Raw genomic sequence first — 27,999 nt, 5'->3', positions numbered from 1 at the left:
AAGCACGAATGAAGTGACATATGTCACGACAATACAGGCACTGGTCTTTAGCACGGCGATACCTCTGTTGCTGCCTGGCAAGAGCAAAGTGGTCAACCTGCATGGGTTCTGGTGAGGCCTCGACAAGGGAGGGTGGAGTAACAAGCAGTCTTTGAAAGGACGGGGCCAGACACCATAGTCTTCTTTCACGTGCCACCTCACAGGCACGCTCCTGGACTCCTGGAAATGAAGGTCTATAAGGATGGCAAGGGAGACAAGGTCATTGAATGTAGTTGGTAGGTCGCGACCTGCTAGCTCATTCTTTATGTTTCCAGAGAGCCCCTCCCAGATTGTTGCCACCAATGCTTCACTATTCCAACCGAGATCAGACGCCAGAGTACGGAAGCGTACTGCATATTGTCCCACAGATGAGTTGGACTGGTGTAAGCGAAGAAGAGCGGAAGCTGATGAGGTGGCTCGCCGGGTTCATCAAATACTTTGCGAAAGGCTTCATAGTAACATAGTTAGCAAGTCTGAAAAAAGCCATTTGTCCATCTAGTTCAGCCTATATTCCGTCAGAATAAATGCCCAGATCTACGTCCTTCTAAAGAACCTAATAACTGTAAGATACAATATCGTTACGCTCCACGAAGACATCCAGGCCTCTCTTGAACCCCTCGACTGAATTCATCATCACCACCTCCTCAGGCAGGGAATTCCAGATTCTCACTGCCCTAACTGTAAAGAATCCTCTTCTACGTTAGTGGAAAAACCTTCTCTCCTCCAGATGCAGAGAATGCCCCCTTATGATCGTCACATTCTAGGAGAACAAAGTGAGACATGCTGGACTATGCCACACCTGCATGGGGATTTTTTTATTAATTGGTCGATGAAGGACAGTGCCTTGCTTTTATTTCTCTCTTTTTATGTTTTTCAGGTTTCGATTTGTGGACTATATCTGATTTCATGGGTTTCGATGGACCTGCAAGGGTCTGTTTCTTTGTTTTAAAATAAATTGGTGAATCATGGAAAAAGTTATGGAGAGTTTTTTAAAATAAACAATTTGTGTGAGTGATTTTAACTTTTTGGGACTGGGTTAGCATTGGAGTTAGATAGACACGTTTCAATTACTAACACCATGTGTTTAAGTCAGCTGTGTTTTTGGACAATTCATTGCTGACATCAACCTCAACTACCCCAATTGCCAACGCATCACGGCAGTCAGGGAGAGCGAAAATGAACCGCCAGCGCGCACCTAATTTGGTGTTCCACTTCTGGGGCAGCTGAGTGCTGGTAGAATATGGAGGCCCCCAAGTCACATTTTAAGTTATTTATTTATTAGGATAAGCAAGCATAAAAAGCTGTAGAATAAACTTTACATGAAAAGCACTAAATGGTGCAATTTTTCAGATATGTAGGAGGGCTGTGACATTATACTGTATATCTGCAGGATTAACTGTCTGCAGCAGCTTGCAAAACTATTCATCCCATTGGCTTTTTACCTATTTTGTTACATTACAATTGTTTAAATATTTTTATAATCTGATTTTTGTTTTATGCTTTAGCAATAAATAGTCTAAGTTAGTGAAATGTGGTCAGATGAGACCAAAATTGAACTTTTTGGCCACCAAGGTAAATGCTATGTCTGAAGCCAAACCAACGCAACTCATCACTCCAAGAACACCATCTCCACAATGAAACATGGTGGTGTCAGCATCATGCTGTGGGGATGTTTTTCAGCAGCAGGGACAGGGAACATGGTCTGCATCAAGAAGAAAATGATTGGTGCTAAATATAGGGATATTCTTGAGCAAAACCTGTTTCAGTCTGTCAGTGATTTTAGAATGGGACGGAGGTTCACCTTGCAACAAGACAATGACTCAAAGTTTACTGCTAAAGCAACACTAGAGTGGTTTAATTGGAAATGTGTAAATGTTTTGGAGTGCCCCATTCAAAGCCCAGACCTTAGTCCAATTGAGAATCTCTGGTCAGACTTGAAGATTGCTGTTCATCAAAGGAAATCATCTAACCTGAAGGAGCTGGAACAGTTTTTCCTTGATTGGACAAAAATCTCAGTGGCAAGATGTGGAAGGTTCATGGAGACTTATCCATAAGGACTTGCAGCTGTAATGGCCACAAAAGGAGGCTGTACAAAGTACTGACTTTAGGGGGGTAAATAGTTATTCACACTGAAGTTTTCATTTATTTTGTCCTATTTGTTGTTTGTTTCACAATTAAAAGAAAACCAAATATTCAGAGTTGTAGGCATGCTCTTTACATGACCTGATAAAAACCCTTAAAAAACGGTTGTGAGGTAGCAAAACACAAAAAATACCAAGGGGTGAATACAATTGCAATCCTCCGTATCTATTCTGTTTACTATCTATATATTTTAGATCTTTCTATCATCTTTGTATCTATATTTTTATATTTGACTGCTTTATTTTTGTCAACTAGCTATTAAGTTTACATAGTATATTATAGTACATAAAAGATGACTATAAAAATGCATTGCTAACGGATTGTATATGAATCCGAGAAAAGAAAATAATCGCACACTCACATTGCACTCACATGACAAAAGGTGAACCGTATGGATTTCACTAGTTCAACTTCTCAGGATGAGAATGGGATTTATTTTTCAGACGCTAGTGTGAGCGAACCATAAAAGTCAGGATCGTTGTATAAGGTTTTGAGTTTGTCTCAGCTCCAATCATTCTGTTCCAGAAACCACTGGAGCCATAGGCGGAGGAGGACATGACTCGGGGATGGGTGGACCTTCACTCCTGCAGCTTTTTTGGTGTAGTGGTGTAGATTGTTAAGCACGAGGGATGTTGCTTTCAGAGTAAGAAGCCCAGTATGTCTGTGCCTGGGGGGTCACTGTGAGGAGGGGGGGTTATATAGAGCAGGAGATCTGTGTCTCCATCTTTCTTGCACAGGATGAACAGGAGGAAGCATGTCTGCAGTGTCAGAGAGTATAATACTGGGGTTATCACCTCACATTACAGATGATAGGAGCACATTCACCTCAGACACCATGTACTAGTGTAGTATCAGCTCCTACATTATGTATGGGACCAATATTACCTCAGCAATTCATGCAGCTGCCATGTCCCTCATGTGCACGCTGCATTTTCCTCACAGACTGTGAGACAACTTCCGTGTGACCTCCCTGCAGACATGTTTGATATACTACTCTGCGTTCACCTCAGACATTGTGTAGTGTGTACTAGGGTGGTATCAGCTCCTACATCATATCTGGGATCAAGATTACCTCAGAAATTCATGTAGCTGCCATGTTCCCTCATGTGCCTGCTGCATTTTCCTCACAGACTGTGAGCTTCCGTGTGACCTCCCTGCAGACATGTTTGATATACTCCTCTGCATTCACCTCAGACATGGTGTAGTGTGTACTAGGGTAGTATCAGCGACTACATCATATCTGGGATCAAGATTACCTCAGCAATTCATGCAGCTGCCATGTCCCTCATGTGCATGCTGCATTTTCCTCACAGACTGTGAGCTTCCGTGTGACCTCCCTGCAGACATGTTTGATATACTCCTCTGCATTCACCTCAGACATGGTGTAGTGTGTACTAGGGTAGTATCAGCGACTACATCATATCTGGGATCAAGATTACCTCAGCAATTCATGTAGCGGCCATGTTCCCTCACTTATTGCAGAGGCAGCTTTTGTGTGTCCTCCCTGCAGACATTTCTGATATACCACATTACTGCTGTATTATACAGAGTCTCCATGAGTTCTGGGTTTATGTATGATAGGACAGAGCAGGGACACAGTGTCTGCCATTACGATGGTGGAGCTGGGCAGTCCCATGTATTAGAGACACTGGTGAGAGGAGCAGTCGGGGGATGATATATGTATGATGGGAGGCTGCACTTCATGTCAGTGCACTGTATACTGACCCTGCTGTGTGCGGATTATCCCCCCTTCCCAGTTATGGAGTCTGATGATCTGTATGTGACCTCATCTCTGTTACACACTGTGAGGCTGGGTGTACAGATCCTGTGTAACCAGGTTACTCACTATATATGTGGTGTATGTGTAAAGGCTCTATTCCTGTGCTGTATACTTCACCTGCACCACAGGCCTGTATACATGATATCACTCCTCACTCTGCTATATACGGATCATGCTGGGTACAGACATCCTGTGTCTCCAGGTCATTTTCCTGGCTGTACATATAATCTGGACATGACTTCCAGCTTAGTGCTTGATTTCTGTAGCTATTGCTTCCGTTCATCCTCCCCCTCGTATGTTGCATGATCAGAGTATACCCACCAAGAGCTTATTGTATATTACCTAAGATGGTGGATAGCACAGGCCTGAATGGATTATGTTTTATCATGTGTAAAATAAATAATCGGTGAGTGACTCGGCACATTTGAGTGTGCACTAATAACTCAGCACATGGCGGGCAGTGAGTGGGCACTAATAACTCAGCACATGGCGGGGCGGTGAGTGGGCACTAATAACTCAGCACATGGCGGGGCGGTGATTGGGCACTAATAACTCAGCACATGGCGGGGCGGTGATTGGGCACTAATAACTCAGCACATGGCGGGGCGGTGAGTGGGCACTAATAACTCAGCACATGGCGGGGCGGTGAGTGGGCACTCCTAGTGTGATGCTGCACATTGCTCTGGAGGACACATCATGGGCCCAGTTTTCAGCCTGTCTCTCGTCTATTGTAAGTGTATGTAGTAGAGTGACTGGCTGGGATACAGAACTTGCAGTTTTCTGCTCACACACCTATGGCTGCAGGCAGCTTATATTAGACCTACATATTTCTTACCATTTATGTGCAGCTGGTGATTAGAGTCTGTAACTGCTGTAGAGGAGCAGGCGGCTTCTCATATAACACAGCATTGCCCATCTCTGTCTATTTCTGGACCTTACGATGGGATATTTTCCATTATTAACCTGTTGTATACCTTGGTTGTAAACCTGCGTGGTTTTCACCCTCACTTATCCCACATTTTGTGCGGTTGGAGGGGTCCTTGAAGTTGGTTAAATATGGTCTGGGGGATCCATTGGGATATGGTTTCCTCCTTTTGGAATTCAATATGGTTCTGGATCTGGTGAAAGGTGGAGGGGAGTTTCGGCAAGGGTTTGTCGGATCCCCAGGAAATTGTGGTTATGGTGCTCCCGAGCTGGTGGGGTAACGGCTGGGAGTAATTGTTGGTACATTTTATGTTCACTTTATGTTTGGTAATCACTGGATTTTGGGAGCTTCAAGGACTCCTACCAGCGTGTTAATATTATTTATGTTTTGATGTTTTATGGTATGTTTGCTTTAATAAAGGTGTGAATAATAACTTAAAAAAAAAAAAAAAAAAAAAAAGGGGATCAGTGTATACTCACCAAGTGCTTATTTTATATTACTTAAGATGGCAGATGGCACAGGCCTGAGTGGATTACCTGGAGCCTGGTGGTTAGGGGGGTCCTTGAAGTTGGTTAGAAATTGGTCTGGGGGATTCATTGGGATATGGATTCCTCTTTTTGGAAGTTAATATGGTTCTGGACCTGGTGAAAGGTGGAGGAAATTCAAGTGAACGTTGGAACCCTTGTGGCTATGTGCTCCCGATCTAGTGGGGGTAACAGCTGGGTGTAATTGTTGGTACATTTTATGTTTGGTAATCACCAGATTTGGGAGCTTCAAGGACTCCCCCCAGCGTATTAATGTGATTTATGCTTTAAAGTTTATTTTATGTTTATTTTAATAAGAACATGAATTTAAAAAAAAAAAACAAAAACAAACAAACAAACATTTGTTTTCCTTTTAGTGGGTCCTGGAAGCTATTTATAAATTGGTCAGTAGGGGTAACCATATTAAGTATGGACCTCTGGGTGGGGTTCTTGGAGTTGATGCTGAATCAGCAAAAAGGAATTGGAAGTTAAAATTCTGGATCTGGCTTTTGGTTACGGCTCTGGACAGGTAACTCTGGACGGGGTGTTACCCGGGAGCTTTCGGTGGTTGGACTTCCCGGAATGGGATGTTTGGTGCCCTCGAGCTGGTGGTTTACGGCTGTGGGTAACGTGGATTTTTTAAGTTCTTGTGTGTTTGCCAAAATATTTAGCCAGTATTTTTGGGGCTCCAAGAACCCTCCCCTCATGTCGTATATGATTGTGTATTTAATACTTATTGTAAATGTTAGTTATTTGTTAATAAACTGGCCGCGGACCCCCCCCCTGGGTTTGGAAGGATAACCAATTCAGGTATGGCACCCTGGTTTTGAGGGGTAATCATCTCGTGTATGGCCCCTGGTGTGGAGGGTAACCATCTCGTGTATGGCCCCCTGGTGTGGAGGGGGTAACCATCTCGGGTATGGCCCCCTGGTATGGAGGGGTGACCATCAAGGTATGGCCCCCTGGTCTCCAGAAGCATTTATATTTTATAGGACCCTGTTAGGGTAATGTCCCTGGGGTCAGGACAATCATATTTTGCATGCCTACAGAAGAAATTGGCTCCTCTGTGCCAGGGACGGCGGCTGGAGGGGTGAAGAGAACAAGGTTGTCGTCTGGACAATGCAGTTATCTAGTGCACAAAACTGAAGCGCAATGTACCTAATCTGTGTGCCCTTGAGTCAGTGGGAGTGACTAAGGGTAAAGTAATCAAGTGCATTAACATGAAGGGCGATATGCCTATTCCCGATGCCCTTGAGCTGGTGTGAGCGGCTAAGGGTATCATGAAGTACATTAACACAAAGGGCAGTATGCCTACTCCCGGTGCCCTTGAGCCAGTGGGAGCCGCTAAGGGTAAAGTAATTAAGTGCATTAACAAAAAGGGCAATATGCCTATTCCCAATGCCTTTGACCCAGATGGAGAGGTCAACAGTAAATGTTATCAAGTGCATAAAAAACAATTAACAATGGCGTGGCCGGGTTATTAATAATGCCTTTGTAGACTTTATTTCTGCTTTAGGTTTATTTAAATTGCTGCTTCCAGATATTCTGAATGTTATTTTATGGTCGGTTATAATGTTGATGTTATATTGTGTATAGTTTTAATTACTCCCTATTTATAATATCTTTCTATTGATATGTTCATCACTTTTCGGGTAGTGATAGTAAGTGGGTTTAAGACATTTTACTGCACAGCTACTGTAAATAATGGTGGTTTCTAGAACTAAAATCTGTGATTTGGTGAATTATTAGAGCTGGCTACAATACATGCGGTATAATAGTTTTTTGAGGCATGACAGATGTCATTATGCAGGTATTCAGATTGTGGCTATGACCTTAATTATGGTTTACTTTCCACATTCCCCATTATGGGATCCTCATTGCAGGATGTTTAACAACTGCTATTTTGCTGTAGTTACCGTATTATCGATCATAACTTGGTAGCATGGCATTGATAAAATTAATCTGTCGGAGCTCTGGAATTTTAATTTTATTACTTGTGTGCACAGACTTTCCATAGCATGTAGAAATGGTTGATGGCTTTGTTAGGCATGGTTGGTGGGGGCGAGTCCATTTAAGGTGTCAAATGGCCTCTCTGGTGGCGGTTTAGGAGTCAGGTGGAAGTTGCAGGCAAGTTAAGGTGGACTCATTTTAACTAATAGAGGATGTAAAACCTCATGGTGGTGAACAGGCTTGGCTTTGGTGGCCAGCCTCAAGGACGTTGTAATGGTAACGTCAATCAGGGGCGGGCACAGTGGTTAAGCACAGGAGTGAGGATAATAGGGTCATTGGTGCCCTGAAAGTTTACTGGCTCTGCTTGAATGGCAAGCCAGTGTGTGCCGCCCCTTTATGGCTGTCTGACCTGGTTCTGTATGTCAGACAGCTGGGGATATCACAGTACTTGTGAATCCCAATGTACTAGCACTTCACCTGACTCCTACTGTGATTGTGTTAATCCTGTGATTTAAATAAAGCTGTGGCCGTTTTGACAACCAAAAATAATGTGTTGTGTATTTATTCTAGTGCCTAGGTTTACTGTAGTTATGGTGGTTTTAACATGGAGTGGGGGTCCGTCCCATATCCATAAGTCAAGAAACCACTGGAGCCATAGGTGGAGGAGGACATGACTTGGGGATGGGTGGACCTTTACTCCTGCAGCTTTTTGGTATAGTGTAGATTTTTAAGCTAGAGTGATGTTGCTTTCAGAGTAAGAAGCCCAGTATGTCTGTGCCTGGTGGGTTACTGTGAGGAGGGTGGGGCTTATATAGAGCAGGAAATCTGTGTCTCTTCCCTCTTTCTTGGACAGGATGAACAGGAGGAAGCATTTCCCGCCCACCCGCCCTGTTTACAATCATTGTCCTAAAACGTTTTGATTATTGCTTGTATGATGAATGCTTTATTGTATTTTTGAAATTACCATGTATATCTTGTTCCTGGCTCAATTTTATCATGGCTATAAAGAGTTAACAGCATTAACCTTCTAAGCCCAAGGGAAGGGCCATCCTTCAGCCATGGTTCCCTAGAGGTTTCCACCACAGGGGGTTTTTCCTCTCCTGAGTGCTGTAGGATGACTCTTTGTGAGTCGGAGGTTTTCCAAGCTAGTCCCCTTAATGCTTTTGCAGGGACTTCTAGTTTATAAGTTTACTAAAGTGATTTATTAAAAAAAAAAAGGTGTCAAATGTGAATTTATAACCCGTCACAGCTTTGCGGTTTAGGAGTCAGGTGGAAGTTGCAGGCAAGTTAAGGTGGACTCATTTTAACTAATAGAGGATGTAAAACCTCATGGTGGTGAACAGGCTCAGCTTTGGTGGCCAGCCTCAAGGACGTTGTAATGGTAACGTCAATCAGGGGCGGCCACAGTGGTTAAGCACAGGAGTGAGGATAATAGGGTCATTGGTGCCCTGAAAGTTTACTGGCTCTGCTTGAATGGCAAGCCAGTGTGTGCCGCCCCTTTATGGCTGTCTGGCCTGGTTCTGTATGTCAGACAGCTGGGATATCACAGTACTTGTGAATCCCAATGTACTAGCACTTCACCTGACTCCTACTGTGATTGTGTTAATCCTGTGATTTAAATAAAGCTGTGGCCATTTTGACAACCAAAAATAATGTGTTGTGTATTTATTCTAGTGCCTAGGTTTACTGTAGTTATGGTGGTTTTAACATGGAGTGGGGGTCCGTCCCATATCAATAAGTCATAACAAATCTTTTGATGTCAATAATCCTTGTACATCCTGACTACAAAAATTGTCACTAACAGATGGTTTACAAGTAAGAAGATGCTTTTCTGAGTTCAAATTGGCTTCTTCCACGTATCTTATTTGTAGTTGTATTTTGTTTTATTGTAATTTATTGTGTCAATATATATATTTGCAGCTGCAAATTGAGATTCTGGTTTGGCTTTTATCCTAAGTCATGTAACAAGGCTCATTAAAGGGTCGACATTGACTTTTAGGATTGCTACTTCCAATAGGTGGCACTAGAGTTCTAGTCCTCTTCCTCTCTGAAGAGACAATTTGCAATATATATATTTGCATGTGTCATATAAGAGGTATTCAGATATGGCCCCATCCATTTAAATGTCTTGTACAAATGCTTAGAGATCATCTTAGACCTAGAATTTCTCAAATGTTAAAATTTATATTTTTTTCTTTTTGCTCTTATAACATTATTAGGTACCACATGGATGATTGAGATTTTAAGCCTCATTCAAAAGAATGGAGACCCAACCTGGAGCAATACTGTACCGAACTGGGAAAGAGTACCTTGGATTGAAGAGTCGGATTATGCCAAAAAGCTACAACAAAGTGAGGAACACCCTCGCCTAATTACCAGCCACTTACCCAGACACTTGTTTATGAAATCATTTAATGGTTCCAAGGCAAAGGTAAATTATTACATAAAAAGTCATCAAAAACATTCTGCAATGCTGTAGTGTGATCACGTTCGTATTGTTAATATTATATCTACCAATACAATCATTGAGTCAAAATGAAAAGTGCATAACAACTGTCACGGGGCGACTGGCCCTGCGTGACGTGACCCAACGATTGGTCGATCACAAAACCAACAAAGACAAAAAAGGGGACACCGGGGACACAATTACAATGGTGGGCCCTGCAATAGGAACCGAGGAAAGGGACACCTCCTGCACTCTCCAGAGGCTGTGTCCCTGAACTAGCCTGACGTCCTCATACGGCTTCTTTCAAACCATCGCCGACCAGGATACCTCAGCCCTCACTCACCCTGCACCTATCCCTCAGTAGCACTGCAGCTTGAAGCACTGCAGCACTGCCTCATCAAAGCAGCAACAGGCTGCGCTGAAGATAATATGCTTAGGTGACAAACCGCACAATGATGAAGAGTTGTGGACAGTTTTGAAAGAGCAGGCAGATCTCTGGCTGACACCGCTGAACCCACAATTAGGCATGGTTGTTTGTGACAATGGCTGGGACCTGGTGGCTGCTCTGTGGTGAGGCGAGCTCACACACGTGCCATGCCTGGCTCATGCACTTAACCTCATTGGTCAATGTTTTCTGAAAAGCGACACGAGATCTGCTAGGAAAAGTACAACGCTCTGCGTACCCATTTTACAAAGCCAGCTACAGCTTCATCTGCCCTTGACGTGATTCAGCAACACTTGCAGCTTCTGGCTCACCAACTGGTGTGTGATGCCCCCAGGCCTTGGAACTCTACACTGTAGATGTTGGAAAGGATTTTTGAGCAGAAGAGGGCAGTTGATGACTAACCTACCAGCATCAACAAGGTTGTCATTCAGTTCTGTCTTCACACATAATATCTGAGGTGTGGACATGGATGTCTGACCTGTGTACCATTCTCAAAAACTTTGAGGAATCCATCTAGAGGGAGAGCATAACTGACACCATAACTAATGTCTTCATCCTGCTTATCTGTATTCTAATTTTAATATTGAAAATTATTATAGAGCAAAAACATATTTGCAGTTTAACAGTTTAAAACACAACAGTCCTAAATAACAACAATAACAATAATCCAATAATTTAACCCAAATAGAACTACCCTGCTCATGACAGTTTACAATCTACACTAAGTAACAACAATAACAATAATTTAACCCCAAAAAATCCTGCTCGTGACAATTTACAATCCAAAATGAGGTGAGGGTGCTTAAAAATAGAGGGGTGTATTTACAAGAAGGTATTTACAATGATGTTTGCACTATGATCTTACTGAGATTCATTGTAAGTGTTGTAGGCCTGAGGACAAGGAGGAGGAGGACAGCATGGTCAGCCGTCCTCTATGTGACGACACAAAAGTGTTGCCTGTTAGCAGTCTGGGACGCATTGGGCTGACTTTATGTTGCGCTTTGTTTCCCGTGACCCGCGCATTATAACAATTTTCTATGACATTCATTACTGGTTGTTGACACTTCTAGACCCACGGTACAAGGAGAACTTTCAATCTCTTCTTCCAGAGGCAGAGAGTTGTACAAAAATGTTGCTGTACCAGTGGGCCCTTGTAGCGGAATTATTGAAAAAAGAGAATGCTGGCAGCAGACGTCAGAGTTTGTTGTACAACCAAGGAGTCCAAGCAACAGAGACAGAAGTACAATCCAGCTCAGGCAGGGGAACAATGGCAAATTTCTGGGACCCTTTTCTCAGACCATCCCATCATGCCAGCACAGAGGCAAGGGGTGCTGGCACAAGATGTTCACTATATTGGAGATAATCGGGGTGCTCACTGTTTATTATCTGGTGCTCAGAGCTAAAAATCCAATATTGAAAATAATACAAATAACCTTGGCACACAAAAAGAAAGAATTCAAATGATCCAAGAACAAAGTTTATTGTATATCATAATTCCATATAATGATAGAGCGAAAAGAAGATATGACAAATGATCGACAGAAAAAAAAATTTCTGTGGATCATTTGTCATAATCTTCTTTTTGGTCTATCATTATATGGAATTATGATATACAATAAACTTTGTTCTTGGATCATTTGAATTCTTTCTTTTTGTGTGCCGAGGTTATTTGTATTATTTACAAGATGTTCAATGTTTGGGAAGATGCTGCGGGAGTACCTTGCAGATTGTACAAACGTCCTCCGGGATTCCTCTGTGCCTTTTAATTATTGGGTATCCAAGTTGGACACGTGGCATGAACTGGCTCTCTACACCTTGGAGGTCGTGGCAAGCCCTGCTGCTAGTGTTCTGTCAGAGCGGGTTTTTAGTGCCACTGGTGGAATTATAACAGATAAGCGCATCCGCCTGTCAACTGACAATGCTGACAGGCTGACTTTTATAAAAATGAACAAGGGCTGGATTTGGAAAGACTCCTGTACACCACCGAATGAAAAGAGGAAAACATAACCTCAAATACATTGTCTTTTTTGTGGAGGTGTATTCTCATGCACCTCTTCACAACCACACATGGGTATCTTCTTAATGATTTGGTCTGTTTGGTGTTATCCTCCTCCCTTTTTGGAAGTGCATTGAGCAGCAGGGTGGTGTGCTGGAAAAAGGGAAAAAAAACTCTTTTAAATCTTCTGCCTGAGCGAGTGTGAACGAGCTGAGTGTGACCTGAGCGTAAGTGCGAACTGTGGTAAGTGTGTGACTTGTGATTCAGTGAAGAGGTATTTGGAAGACCCTTAACAAATACCTGTGTGAGTTGCTGAATTGTGGGTTGCTGAGTGCTTTCGACCTGTTCAATTATTGGGAGGCTTGTTTAACCTATTTTTTCTCCTTACAGGGTTAATCTCTTATTTTACTATCTGTGTTTTTAAGGGTTAACTATATTGCATTTAAATCTTGAGGTGTAACTATATTCACAAGGGGTTAATTAAGGGTGGGAGTTCATAATTAAGGGTTTATAAGGGGCAGCTGGTTGGGGCTCAACTCCTTTTGGAAGTGCATTGAGCAGCAGGGTGGTGTGCTGGTAAAAGGGGGAAAAAAAACTCTTTTAAATCTTCTGCCTGAGCGAGTGAGAACGAGCTGAGTGTGACCTGAGCGTAAGTGCGAACTGTGGTAAGTGTGTGACTTGTGATTCAGTGACTTTGGATTCAGGGAGTTTCCAAGGGAGGTGTTACTGAATTGCTGTTATATTTTATTAATACTTTTTATTTATTTTTGCTTATCTTATTGTCTGGTGCAATCCCCATTAGGATGTGCTCCACTATTGCCAATGCCATCCAGTGCACAATTTTGCCGCATGTATGAAATCCTTGAACAGCCGGTGGAGGGTGCATACTGCTGTGCGAGATGTGAGCACATTGTGCATTTGGAAGCCCAGATACTGGATCTAAATGTGCAGCTGGCAACACTGAGATCCATAGACAATATGGAAAGGAGTCTTCTGCTCACAGAGCAGACGCTCAATGGGATAGATGAGGGGAGGGATGCTAGGTTGGAGCTGCAGGACAATGAAGCAGCTAGCTAGGTGACAGTTAGAAGGCAGGGTAGAGAGAAGAGCACCAGGGATGCTAGTCCTGATTAGGACACCCCAATAAGTTTGCTAAGTTGGCAGATGAGGGGAGTGTTAGTGCAGAAGTAGCACTGCTGCAGCAAGGCATGTCCTCTGAAAGCCGGAGGAGTGTCTGCTCCAGTAAGGGGGGAAATAGGAGAGCAGGGCAGGCCAGACAGGTTCTGGTAGTGGGAGACTCAATTATTAGGGGCACAGATAGGGCAATCTGTCACAAAGACAGGGATCGTCGAACGGTGTGCTGCCTACCTGGCGCTCTAGTCCGACACATCGCTGATCGGGTTGACAGATTACTGGGAGGGGCTGGAGAGGATCCAGCGGTCATGGTGCACATTGGCACAAATGACAAAGTTAGAGGTAGGTGGAGGGTCCTTAAAGATGATTTCAGGGAATTAGGCTGTAAGCTTAAAGCAAGGACCTCCAAGGTGGTATTTTCGGAAATACTTCCTTTACAACGTGCCACGCCAGAGAGGCGACAGGAGATTAGGGAGGTTAATAAGTGGCTCAGGAATTGGTGTAGGAAGGAGGGGTTTGGGTTCCTGGAGAACTGGGCCGACTTCTCACTTGGCAACAGGTTCTACGCTTGGGACGGGCTGCACCTCAATGGGGAGGGTGCAGCTGTGCTGGGGGAGAAAATGGCTAGAAGGTTGGAGGAGTGTTTAAACTAGGGATGGGGGAGGGTATTCCTTTTATAGGAGGGGAAGACAGTGCAGCTAGAGACCTGGGCACAAATAATGACATTGTTGGTGGGGGTGACATGGGGGGTGGGGTTAGAACAGTTAATAATTTAAGAAAGAATAGAGGTACAGAGAGATACATAAAGTGCATGTATACTAATGCCAGAAGCCTCGCCAACAAGATGGAGGAATTGGAGTTAATGTTGTTGGAACATAATTATGACATGGTGGGGATATCTGAGACATGGCTGGATGAGAGCCACGACTGGGCAGTTAATTTACAGGGCTATAGTCTGTTCAGAAATGACCGTACAAATAAGCGAGGGGGAGGCGTGTGTTTATATGTAAAATCATCCTTAAAACCCATCCTTCGTGATAATATATATGAATCTAATGAAAATGTAGAGTCCCTGTGGGTAGAGATAAGGGGAGGGGGGAAAAATAATAAATTACTGATAGGGGTTTGTTATAAGTCTCCAAAAATAATGGAAGCAACAGAGAATATCCTCATAAAGCAAATAGATGAAGCAGCGACTCAAGGAGAAGTCATTATTATGGGGGACTTCAACTACCCTGAAATACATTGGGGAACCGAAACCTGCAGTTCCAGCAAAGGTGATAGGTGTCTAACAACTATGAGAGACAATCACCTTTCACAACTGGTTCAGGACCCAACAAGAGGGGGGGCACTGCTAGACCTAATATTAACCAACAGGCCAGACCGCATATCAAATGTAAGGGTTGGGGGTCACTTGGGTAATAGTGATCACAAATTAATAAGTTTTCATGTATCCTTTAATAAGATGTGTAGTAGAGGGGTTACAAGGACACTAAACTTCAGGAAGGCAAATTTCCAACGGATGAGAGATGATCTTGGTGCAATTAACTGGGACGATATCCTGAGACATAAAAATACACAAAGAAAATGGGAGACGTTTATTAGCCTCCTGAATAGGAGCTGTGCACAATATATACCGTATGGGAATAAACATGCGAGAAATAGGAGGACACCACTATGGCTAAATAGAGCTGTAAGGGGAGCAATAAGAGATAAAAATAAAGCATTTAGAGAAATAAAGCAAGTAGGTAGTGATGAGGCATTAACTAAATATAGAAAATTAAATCAAAACAGCAAAGATTGAGACAGAGAGACTCATTGCCAGAGAAAGTAAAAACAATCCTAAAATATTCTCTCACTACATAAATAGTAAGAAACTAAAAAATGATAGTGTTGGTCCCCTTAAAAATAGTCTGGGTGAAATGGTCGATGAGGAAAAAGCCAATATGCTAAATTGACTTTTTTTCAACAGTATTTACACAAGAAAATCCCATGACGGATAACATGATCAGGGATAAAAATTCTCCATTAAATGTCACCTGCTTAACCCAGCAGGAAGTACGGCGGCGTCTAAAAATCACTAAAATTGACAAATCCCCGGGTCCGGATGGGATACACCCCCGAGTACTGCAGGAATTAAGCACAGTCATAGATAGACCATTATTTTTAATCTTTAAAGATTCCATAATAACAGGGTCTGTACCACAGGACTGGCGTATAGCAAATGTGGTGCCAATATTCAAAAAGGGGACAAAAACTGAACTTGGAAATTATAGGCCAGTAAGTTTAACCTCAACTGTTGGTAAAATCCTGGAGGGTTTTCTAAGAGATACTATACTGGAGTATCTGGAGAAGAATAACCTTATGACCCAATATTAACATGGGTTTACAAGGGACCGTTCCTGTCAGACTAATCTGATAAGCTTTTATGAAGAGGTAAGTTCCGGACTGGACCAAGGGAATGCAGTAGACGTGGTGTACATGGACTTGTCAAAAGCTTTTGATACGGTGCTACACAAAAGGTTGATACATAAAATTAGAACAATTGGGATAGGGGAAAATATGTGTAGGTGGGCTAAGACCTGGCTCAGGGATAGGAAACAAAGGGTGGTTATTAATGGAGCACACTCGGACTGGGTCACGGACAGCAGTGGGGTACCACAGGGGTCAGTTTTGGGCCCGCTTCTTTTTAACATATTTATTAATGACCTTGTAGGGGGCATAGAGAGTAGATTTTCAATATTTGCAGATGACACTAAACTCTGCAGGGTAATCAATACAGAGGAGGACAATTTTATATTACAGGAGGATTTATGTAAACTAGAAGCTTGGGCTGATAAATGGCAAATGAGCTTTAATGGGGATAAATGTAAGGTCATGCACTTGGGTAGAACGAACAAGATGTATAATTATGTGCTTAATTGTAAAACACTGGGCAAAACAGTCACTGAAAAAGACCTGGGTGTATGGGTGGACAACAAACTCACATTTAGTGGCCATTGTCAGGCAGCTGCTGCAAAGGCAAATAAAATAATGGGATGCATTAAAAGAGGCATAGATGCTCATGAGGAGAACATAATTTTACCTCTATATAAGTCACTAGTGCGACCATACTTAGAATACTGTGTACAGTTCTGGTCTCCGGTGTATAAGAAAGACATAGCTTAATTGGAGCGGGTGCAGAGAAGAGCGACAAAGGTTATTAGGGAACTAGGGGGTCTGCAATACCAAGACAGGTTATTACACTTGGGGTTATTTAGTTTGGAGAATCGAAGGCTTAGGGGTGATCTTATTACAATGTATAAATATATGTGGGGACAGTACAAAGACCTTTCTAATGATCTTTTTACTCTTAGACCTGTGACGGGGACAAGGGGGCATCCTCTACGTCTGGAGGAAAGAAGGTTTAAGCATACTCACAGACGCGGATTCTTTACTGTAAGAGCAGTGAGACTATGGAACTCTCTGCCATATGATGTTGTAATGAGTGATTCCCTACTAAAATTTAAGAAGGGACTGGATGCCTTTCTTGAAAAGTATAATTTACAGGGTATATACACTAGTTTCCTTAATATTGCGTTGATCCAGGGAGCTAGTCTGATTGCCGTATGTGGAGTCGGGAAGGAATTTTTTTCCCCAATGTGAAGCTTACTGTTGCCACATGAGTTTTTTTTGCCTTCCGCTGGATCAACATGTTAGGACAAGTTAGGATAGGATATGGGTTGAACTAGATGGACTTAAAGTCTCCCTTCAACCTTAATAACTATGTTACTATGTTATCCTCATCCTCATCATCCACAACCAGTTGAACACCAGGGTGAACGTATTCCGTGATGCAAAAGTCACTCAATTTTTGGCAAGGGTGTTTTTATGATGCCCGTTACTAATTTGAAACCAAAACAAATGTTACTCCCCCAGGGGGAACTGTCATAAAAATGAGAGGTACGTATATTCTTCCCATTTATTCTTATATTTTCCAGTTTTACTATCTCTGGACCATCCTCTTAGGACCTAGTGTATACCTCTCCAATTGAAAAATCTTGAAATCCTATTAGATTAGATTTTTATTTATATCCCTGTCTCTGAGCTGTTGCTAGGGACAAACAGATCTCGTTGGACACATTCTTTCTTCATATCTGTGTTCGCCCCTACCTTTTGTTATTTTCTTTCATAGGTGGATTCACATTTTTTATTTGTTTGATTTCAGTATGATTTATCACTATGTCTCCTCATTCTCCACCTCTAAATTACCAGGGTTAATGTGTTCTGTGGTGCTACAAGCCGTCCAAACTTTTTGCAAGGGTGTCTATGATGCCCATAGTATATTTTTAAAAAAATGTACCCCCCATGGGGAAATGTTTCTCAGCCCAGGCACTGTGTGTACATAACGAGAGGGACAGACTGCCCAAAAAAGGGAATTTAGGCCTAAAATGCCTCAATTTTTGGCACACGGATGTATGAGGCTTTTCAGAGAAAGACCCCACTGTAAAATGTGGCTTGTTTTTAAAATAATGCAACATAGTGCTGTATATAAGTACAGTGTCACCCAGGAAAAATAAAAGCGCCGTAAACTGGCATAACTTTGAGCACGCACAGATATGATCTGCCACGGAGATACCACTATGACAAATGTGTGCCCTGTTTTTTTTTTTTTGGGGGGGGGCTAAATACTGCTGTATTTAGCCAAAAGTGACAGACAGGCAAAAAAGAGAAAAAAGTCGTAAACTGGCCAAACTTTTAGCATGCAAAGATGTGAGCTGGCATGGAGATACCACACCAAAAAATGTGTGGCCTGTATTTCAATTACACCTGGGGCTAGCTATATATGGCTAATATATCCCACAGGTAGCAGCAGCACCAGAACAGAGGAAGGGAATGGACCCTCTTGATGTATGCAATGATCTATATACACACATACAGTGCCTGCAGGCCTTGCACTGATGTGTATAGAGGGACGTACACTACCCTGCCTGACTAACACTGGAACCTATATATTCTGGAATTAGTCCTTAGAAGGACTGTTGGTTTAGCTGGATGTGAGTATTTAGGATGGTAGACCCCACACTACCTAATAAATCCCCAATTCTGACCCTATCAAGGCAGCCGCTCACCCTACATTCTCTCAATCAGGAGCTGAATGCGCCGAGCAGGGCGGCGTCCCGTCTCTTATGCCCCTGATGATGCTGTTTGGCCAGCCAATCACTGCACGACCACAACAAAGATGGCTGCGGTGTTTCATAGCCTGGCAGACAATCCCTGCCATGTGATTGGGTCTGTAAAGTCCACCAAAAATGTTGGGTGGAGACCCGAGTTCCCGCTGAGTAATCCCGGAAATGCATGGTGCTCGTCGAGTACAACGAGTACAGTGATACTCGGGCGAGTACCGAGTAGTGGCAAGCACGTTCGCTCATCACTAATTTGGACACTCGAGCAGCATAATGAGGCAACGCCTGGACTTTTAAAGGATCTCCTCTTCCAACTCAGAGGTTACCATGAAAACTACAATACCCTTAGGAAGAATGGAAGACGTAGGTTCTAGAGGAGAAATTGAATCGAGACTGCTAGATAAATGATCAGTTTTCACATTTTTGCACCCCGTCCTTAATGTGAAAGATAAATTAAACCTAGAGAAAAACAACTGCTACCTGGCCTGTCTGGGGGTTAGTCATTTACCGTATTTTCCGCTTTGTAAGACGCACTTTTTTTCCCCAAAATTTGGGGGGAAAACAGGGGTGCGTCTTACAAAGCGGACATGCCTTACCTAGGCTGTGATCGGGGGCGTCCGGCGGTTGCTGGCCGCTGCTGCGGGTGTGTCCGGTGCCGCGTTGTGTGCCCGTCGATGCCCGGGGCTCTGCCAACATTGTGCGACAGGCCAGAGCCCCGGCATTTCCTCAGTTCCCTGTGTGCCGGTAAAAAGATGGCCGCCGGCGCATGCGCAGATGGGATCTCGGTACCCAGTTCTCGAGAGATGAGATTTGAAATCTCATCTCTCGAGAGGTGGGTCCCGAGATCCCATCTGCGCACGCGCCGGCGGCCATTTTCCCTGGGTTCCCTGTGTGCGCGCGGTGGTGCCTGCAAAAAAATGGCCACCGCGCGTGCGCAGATGGGATCTCGGGACCCAGCTCTCGAGAGATGAGATTTCAGATCTCATCTCTCGAGAACTGGTCCCGAGATCCCATCTGCGCACGCGCCGGCGGCCATTTTTTTTTACCGGCACTTCAGCGCACATATACAGGGAACCAAGGAAATGCTGGGGCTCTGGTCTGTCAAACAATGTCGGCAGAGCCCCGGGCATCGATGGACACACAACGCCGCACCGGAGCACCTGCAGCACCGGCCTCCAACCGCCGGACAAGTGGAGAAACCTGACACCAGCACAAGACTCTGCAGCAGCAACAGCACACATCGGAGCCCCCCCTCATCCCTGAATGCGGCCTGCAGCATCACTCCACGCCTGCCTCCTCCAGCAGCGAGCCTGGGACCCCTCTACACCGCAGCCACCAACCCCGGTAAGCAATAAGATGCAAGGATTATAAGAGGCACCACCATTTTATTAAAAAATATTTTTTTCTTATTTTTCTCCTCAAAAATTGTGGTGCGTCTTATAATCCGGAGCGTCTTATAAAGCGAAAAATATGGTAACTGTCTCAATGTAAGCTAGCATTTTGTGATATGTAAGCACAGTAACAAGATGAACTTCAACCGCCCATTTAAAAAATCCTCTATTCCTAAAAGGCCAGTTTAACAGCAAGTAACTCACAATTCCCAACATCATAATTTCTTTCAGCAGAGAAAAAAAGCACATGGACAGATGGACACAGTTTCTTCAGAATTTTGGACCCCTGTGAAAAAATGGCCCCCACCCAACCTCTGAAGCATCTACCTCCATAATGAATTCTTTTAATTTTTTAAAAGCCCTGACAGCATCCGGCGATTAAACTTTGAGATTCACCCCATTACGCGTGACACCTGTAAGAGGTTTAGCAATTTTAGAATATTTCTTGACAAATTCCCTATATTAGTTGTCAAATCCAAGAAAACGTTATAAAGCATCAAGGTCATGAGTTTGAATCCAATCAGTTACTTCCTGCACCTTCCTAGCGTCCACCTTTAACACCTCGGCAGACAAAGTAGATTCCAAGAACAAAATTTCCTGAACAGAAAAAAAACATTCTTTAATTTTACAAATAAAAAGTTCTTCCTCAATCTTTGTACAGTGGGGGAAATAAGTATTTGATCCCTTACTGATTTTGTAAGTTTGCCCACTGACAAAGACATGAACAGTCTATAATTTTAAGGGTAGGTCAATATTACCATTGAGAGATAGAATATCAAAAATAAAATCCAGAAAATAAAATTGTATAAATTGTATAAATTTATTTGTATTTTCCAGGGGGAAATAAGTATTTGATCCCCTACCAACCATTAAGAGATCTGGCTCCTACAGACCAGTTAGAAGCTCCAAATCAACTCGCTACCTGCATTAAAGATAGCTGTCTGTTGTGAGTTCATTTTCCCCTTCGTCACTGAGGTCTGGTGAACTCCCTATTCTGGTGAAGGAAGGTAATGAGCCTGATTATCAGGCACCTGAACCTGATGAGGATGACTGGCTGAGTGGAGTCACGGACTGGATATAAGGCTGCCGACGCCCTTCTGCCCTGCGGGTGATTTCTCTGTGGACTTCTAGGACACCAGTCTGATTCCTGCTCCTCTAAGCTAAGTTTTTCTGCTTTGCCTGTTTGCATTAGTGTTTTGTTTTTGTTTTCCTTGCTTTTCTGGATTCTGCCATTCCCTGCTGGGGTGAGCTGAATCTCCTTTTGCCTGTAGCTCTGTCTTCAGAATATTCCTGAGTACTGACATAGCTTTTTGAAGCCTAGCATCTTCAGGGCCTTTTTCACTGTCAGTCTGTTGGCTCTTATTTTCATAGGGTTTTTCACGGATTGCAGACAGCAGCCTTCCTGTCTTTTTCTATCTAGCTAGATTGGGCCCCGTCTTTGCTCAGTCTATCTTTCTGCCTGTGTTAGTGTTTTCATCTTGCTTCACCGTCATTATATGTTGGGGGCTGCCTTTTGCTTTGGGGTCTGCTCTGGGGCAGTTTAGTTTTCCCCTTTCTTTCTTTAAGCCTAGCTATTTCTCCGACTGTGATCGAGGGGTCTAGGGCATCGTAGGAACCCCCCACGGCCACTGCTAGTTGTGTTGATAGGTTCTGGGGTCTGCAATCCGATAGCTGCCAACTTCTCTGGTTTTCTGGACTTAGCTAGCATTTCTGTTTTGCCTCCTACGGTGACTCAATCATAACAGAATCACCCTCCATACCGCAGATCCTAGGGTACTCAATAGCAGGAAAGAATTGTGTTTAAAAAAAAAAAAAAAGGTGTGCATATATTCTTTCCTCTGTATCTCTGAGGCCGTAGGGGGAATTTTTTTTTTCTCTCAATGGAGATAAAGCAATTGTCTGATCGTGTGGAGCAGCTCGCTGCGGAAGTGCGGGGAATTTCCGCCTACCTTGCTCGTTCGCATGCTATTGAACCAAAGATCCCTACACCTGATGTATTTTTTGGGGATCGATCTAAATTTTTGAGTTTCAAAAGTAATTGTAAATTATTTTTTGCCTTGAAGCCTAACTCGTCAGGGAGCTCCGCGCAGCAGGTTAAAATTGTCATCTCTTTGCTGCGTGGCGATCCCCAGGATTGGGCGTTTTCTTTGAAAACAGATGATCCTATTCTGACTAATGTGAACGCATTCTTTCAAGCTTTGGGGTTGTTGTATGATGAACCTAATGCTATTGATCAGGCTGAAAAGACCCTGTTGGCATTGAACCAGGGTCGAGATTCTGCAGAGTTGTACTGTCAAAAGTTCCGAAAGTGGGCGGTCCTTACTACCTGGAATGATAATGCCTTGGCTGCTCTCTTTCGGAAGGGTTTGTCAGAAGCCGTAAAAAATACTATGGTGGGATTTCCTGTTCCCTCTCGTCTGGACGATTCTATGTCATTAGCCATTCAGGTTGATCGGCGTTTACGTGAACGCAGGATTGCACGAGAGGTGTTGCCACCGGTTGAACAGACGTCTGAACCTATGCAATGTGATAGAGTTTTGCCTAAGGCGCAACATCAGGAGTTCAGAAGGCGTAATAAGCTGTGTTTTTTCTGTGGAGATGCCTCACATATTATTTCTGTTTGTCCTAAACGAGAGAAACGCTTTGCACACACGTTTTCTGTTGGTGGTGTTCAACCTAAGTTTCTTCTGGCAATTACTCTGATCTGCTCCCTGTCCACATTTTCCGCCAAGGCTTTTGTGGATTCGGGAGCAGCGCTAAACCTAATGGACTTGGATTTTGCTAGAAGTTGTGGATTTCCGATGACACCTCTGCGGACGCCTAACCCTTTGAGGGGGATTGAAGCTACTCCTTTGGCTAAAAATAAACCTCAGTTTTGGACCCAGGTGGTCATGCGGGTCGCCCCAGACCATCAAGAAATTGCAGATTTTTGGTGTTGCATGGTCTGCATGATGCCGTTGTTCTGGGGTTTCCCTGGTTGCAAATTCATAATCCAGTTTTGGATTGGAAATCTGTGTCTGTGGTGAGTTGGGGTTGTCGGTGTACCTTTAGTAAGACTCCGGTTTTTTCCACCTCTCCTCAGTCGCATGATGTTCCTGACTATTTGGCGGACTTTTATGATGTATTTAGTGAGAATGAGTCTGCGTCCTTGTCTCCTCATAGGAGTTATGACTGTGCAATTGAACTAAGCCCGGGGTGTAAATTTCCCAAGGGTCGGCTCTTCAATTTATCTGTACCCGAGCACGAGGCTATGCGGTCCTATATTAAGGAGGCGTTGGAGAAGGGTCATATTAGACCATCCTCTTCACCCTTAGGTGCCGGTTTTTTTTTGTGGCCAAAAAGGATGGTTCTTTAAGGTCTTGTATTGATTATCGTGCCCTCAATAAAATATCAGTATCCGTTACCCCTGATTTCGGATCTATTCTCTAGAGTTAGAGGTGCTTGCTGGTTTACCAAGCTTGACCTCAGGGGGCGTATAATCTTATCCGCATTAAGCAGGGGGATGAATGGAAGACAGCGTTTAATACTCCAGAGGGACATTTTGAGTACCTGGTGATGCCTTTTGGGCTCACTAATGCCCCTTCTGTCTTCCAGTGCTTCATGAACGATATTTTCCGAGACTTTGTCGATAAATTTTTGATTATCTATCTGGATGATATTTTGATCTTCTCCAAGGATTGGGATTCTCATGTGGAACATATTCGGACTGTGTTCCGGATCTTGAGGGAGAATTCCCTGTATGTCAAAGGATCAAAATGCCTTTTTGGAGTACAGAGGATTTCATTTTTTGGATTTATTTTGTCTCCGTCAACTATTGAAATGGACCCGGCCAAGGTACAGGCCATTTATGATTGGGTTCAGCCCACTTCTTTGAAGGCCCTCCAGAAGTTTTTGGGTTTTGCTAATTTTTATCGGAAATTTATAGCAAAATTTTCTAGTATTGCCAAGCCATTGACTGATCTGACTAAGAAGGGTGCTGATGTGTTGAATTGGTCTCTGGAGGCTGTTGCTTCCTTTCAGGAGCTGAAGCAAAGATGTACCTCCGCCCCGGTTTTGCGGCAACCTGATGTCTCACTCCCGTTCCAGGTAGAGGTGGATGCTTCTGAGATTGGTGCAGGAGCTGTTTTGTCCCAAAAGGATCCTGTAACAGCTAAAATGAATCCCTGTGCTTTCTTTTCCCGAAAGTTCTCTCCATCTGAACGTAACTATGATGTGGGGAATCGGGAACTGTTGGCCATGAAATGGGCATTTGAGGAGTGGAGACATTGGTTGGAGGGAGCTAAACATCAAGTTGTGGTCCTCACTGACCACAAGAATTTGATTTATCTAGAGTCGGCTAAACGCTTGAACCCTAGACAAGCTAGGTGGGCCTTGTTTTTTACACGTTTTGATTTTGTGGTCTCTTTTCTTCCTGGAAATAAGAATGTCAAGGCAGATGCCCTTTCTAGGAGTTTCTTTGCTGACTCTCCTGTGGTGTCCAAGCCTGCTACCATCTTAGGCGAAGGGGTAGTTCTTTCTGCCATCTCGCCCGATTTGAGACTTGCTCTGCAAGAGTTCCAGGAGGACAAACCTGAGCATTGTCCCAGTGGAAAGTTGTATGTTCCTGACCAGTGGAAGAAGAGAGTGATGTCTGAAGTTCATTGCTCTGCATTGGCTGGTCATCCAGGTATTTTTGGTACTAGAGATCTGGTGAGTCGCTCTTTTTGGTGGCCCACCTTGTCTCATGATGTCAGGAATTTTGTGCAGTCCTGTGGGACTTGCTCCCGGTCTAAATCTTGTTCTCGTTCTAGTGGGTTGTTGATGCCTTTGCCGGTCCCCCGGAGGCCATGGACCCATATTTCAATGGATTTCATCTCTGATATGCCGGTCTCTCAAAGAATGACTGTTATTTGGGTGATTTGTGATAGGTTCTCTAAGATGGTTCATCTTGTACCACTCCCTAAGTTGCCATCTTCCTCTGAGTTGGTGCCCCTGTTTTTGCAACAGGTGGTTCGCTTGCACGGGATTCCTGAGAACATTGTATCTGACAGAGGAGTTCAGTTTGTGTCTAGATTTTGGAGGACTTTCTGTTCCAAGCTGGGAATTCAGCTGTCCTTCTCCTCTGCTTTTCACCCTCAGACCAATGGGCAGACAGAGAGAACAAACCAGACCTTGGAGTCGTATTTGAGATGTTTTATTTCCGCTGATCAGGATGATTGGGTTTCACTTTTGCCCTTGGCCGAATTTGCATTAAATAATAGAGCTAGTTCTGCCACTTTGATGTCACCTTTTTTTTGTAACTTTGGGTTTCATCCTCGATTTTCTTCAGGGCAGGTGGAGCCTTCTGCCTGCCCAGGTGTTGACACTGTGGTGGAGAGAATGCACCAGATCTGGGACCAAGTGGTGGATAAGTTATCTCTCTCCCAGGAAAAGGCCCAGCGGTTTTCCAATTGATATAGGACCATTGGTCCCCAGTTTAAGATTGGTGATATGGTGTGGTTATCATCAAAAAATATTGCTATGAAGGTGGCTTCTCCTAAGTTTAAGCCTAAATTTATTGGACCTTACAAGATTTTGGAGATTATTAATCCGGTCTCTTTCCGTTTGGCTCTTCCTGTCACATTTAAAATCCATAATGTGTTCCATAAGTCCTTGTTGAAGAGGTTTGTTGAACCAGTTGTTCCTGGGGTGGCACCTCCGGACCCTGTATTGGTTGAAGGTAACATGGAATATGAGGTAGAGAAAATACTGGATTCCCGTCTGGCTAGACGGAGACTCCAGTATTTGGTTAAGTGGAAGGGTTATGGTCAGGAGGATAATTCCTGGGTCTCTGCCTCTGATATTCATGCAAAAAGTTGGTGCGTGCCTTTCATTGGGCTCACCCTGATCGCCCTGGTGGCGTGGTTGAGGGTTCGGTGACCCCTCCTCAAGGGGGAGGTACTGTTGTGAGTTCATTTTCCCCTTCGTCACTGAGGTCTGGTGAACTCCCTATTCTGGTGAAGGAAGGTAATGAGCCTGATTATCAGGCACCTGAACCTGATGAGGATGACAGGCTGAGTGGAGTCACGGACTGGATATAAGGCTGCCGACGCCCTTCTGCCCTGCGGGTGATTTCTCTGTGGACTTCTAGGACACCAGTCTGATTCCTGCTCCTCTAAGCTAAGTTTTTCTGCTTTGCCTGTTTGCATTAGTGTTTTGTTTTTGTTTTCCTTGCTTTTCTGGATTCTGCCATTCCCTGCTGGGGTGAGCTGAATCTCCTTTTGCCTGTAGCTCTGTCTTCAGAATATTCCTGAGTACTGACATAGCTTTTTGAGGCCTAGCGTCTTCAGGGCCTTTTTCACTGTCAGTCTGTTGGCTCTTATTTTCATAGGGTTTTTCACGGATTGCAGACAGCAGCCTTACTGTCTTTTTCTATCTAGCTAGATTGGGCCCGTCTTTGCTCAGTCTATCTTTCTGCCTGTGTTAGTGTTTTCATCTTGCTTCACCGTCATTATATGTTGGGGGCTGACTTTTGCTTTGGGGTCTGCTCTGGGGCAGTTTAGTTTTCCCCTTTCTTTCTTTAGGCCTAGCTATTTCTCCGGCTGTGATCGAGGGGTCTGGGCCATCGTAGGAACACCCCACGGCTACTGCTAGTTGTGTTGATAGGTTCTGGGGTCTGCAATCCGATAGCTGCCAACTTCTCTGGTTTTCTGGACTTAGCTAGCATTTCTGTTTTTGCCTCCTACGTTGACTCAATCATAACAGCTGTCTTACATAGTCACCTTTATAAAAGACTCCTGTCCACAGACTCAATTAACCAGTCAGACTCTAACTTTTACAATATGGGCAAGACCAAAGAGCTTTATAGGATATCAGGGACCACATCATAGATCTGCAAAAAAGCTGGAATGAGCTACAAAACCATAAGTAAGACTGGCTGAGAAGGAGACAACTATTGGTGCAATATTAAGAAAATGGAAGAAATACAAAATGACTGTCAATCGACATCAGTCTTGGGCACCATGCAAAATCTCACATCGTGGGGTATCCTTGATTATGAGGAAGGCGAGGGATCAGTCTAAAACTACACGGGGTGAACTTGTTAATGATCTTAAGGCAGCTGGGACCACAGTCACCAAGAAAACCATTGGTAAGGTAACACATTACGCCTGCTCACGAAAGCACATGTACAGGTCCATCTGAAGTTTGCAATGAACACCTGGATAATTCTGTGAGTGATTAGGAGAAGATGTTGTGGTCAGATGAGACAGAAATTGAGGTATTTGGCATTAATTCAACTCGCCGTGTTTGAAGGAAGATAAATGCTGCCTATGACGCAAAGAACACCATCCCCACTGTCAAGCATGGAGGTGGAAACATTATTTTCTGCTAAGGGCACAGGACTACTTTTAACCGCATCAATGAGAGAATGGATGGAGCAATGTACCAGAAAATCCTGAGTGACAACATTTTACCCTCCACCAGGAATTTGAAAATCGGTCATGCCTGGGTCTTCCAGCAAGACAATGACCTTAAACATACAGCCAAGGCAACAAAGGAGTGGTTCAATACGAAGAACAATAAGATCATGGTGTGGCCTAGTCAGTTTCCAGACCTTAATCCCATAGAAAACTTAAGGAGGGAGTTGAAGCTCCGAGTTGCCAAGCGGCAGCCTCAAAATCTTGATGATTTAGAGATGATCTGCAAAGAGGAGTGGAGCAAAATTCCAAGAAGGGTTTTGAACCAATTATTAGGTCTTGTTTGTCAGAGGGATCAAATACTTAATTCTCACTGCAAAATGCAAATAAATTTATATAATTTATACATTGTGATTTTCTGGATTTTATTTTTGACTAGCTGAAGAGCCCGGCGCTGCCCGGGCATAGTAACTAACTGTGGTTAGTTATAACAAATTATAATTATCCTCCATCCCATAGTCCCGTGCCCATATACCCATCATACATATCCACGATCCTATAGGCCCATGCCCATATACCCATCATACATATCCTCCATCCCATAGTCGAGTGCCCATATACCCATCACACATCCTCCATCCCATAGTCCCATGCCCATATACCCATCATACATCCTCCATCCTCCA

The 27,999-nt window shown here is 43.7% G+C and overlaps 1 protein-coding gene across 4 annotated transcripts in view; it reads left to right on the top strand.

Annotated features, from left to right (window-relative positions):
- LOC141050266 (sulfotransferase 2B1-like) overlaps window positions 1-27,999 on the top strand; it is a 136,192-nt gene that overhangs the window by 60,580 nt on the left and 47,613 nt on the right. For all 4 annotated transcript variants that reach the window (XM_073547150.1, XM_073547152.1, XM_073547151.1 and 1 more), the window contains one exon: window positions 9,580-9,791. In XM_073547150.1, the coding sequence (XP_073403251.1) occupies window positions 9,580-9,791 (212 nt within the window). The remainder of the gene's footprint in view (window positions 1-9,579; window positions 9,792-27,999) is intronic.

This window comes from Dendrobates tinctorius, unplaced genomic scaffold, assembly GCF_039654945.1.
Source record: "Dendrobates tinctorius isolate UK_male_01 unplaced genomic scaffold, ASM3965494v1 ptg000151l, whole genome shotgun sequence".
NCBI lineage: Eukaryota > Metazoa > Chordata > Amphibia > Anura > Dendrobatidae > Dendrobates > Dendrobates tinctorius.
Note: the sequence above shows the minus strand (reverse complement) of the source record. Positions and strands in the feature narration are given on the sequence as shown.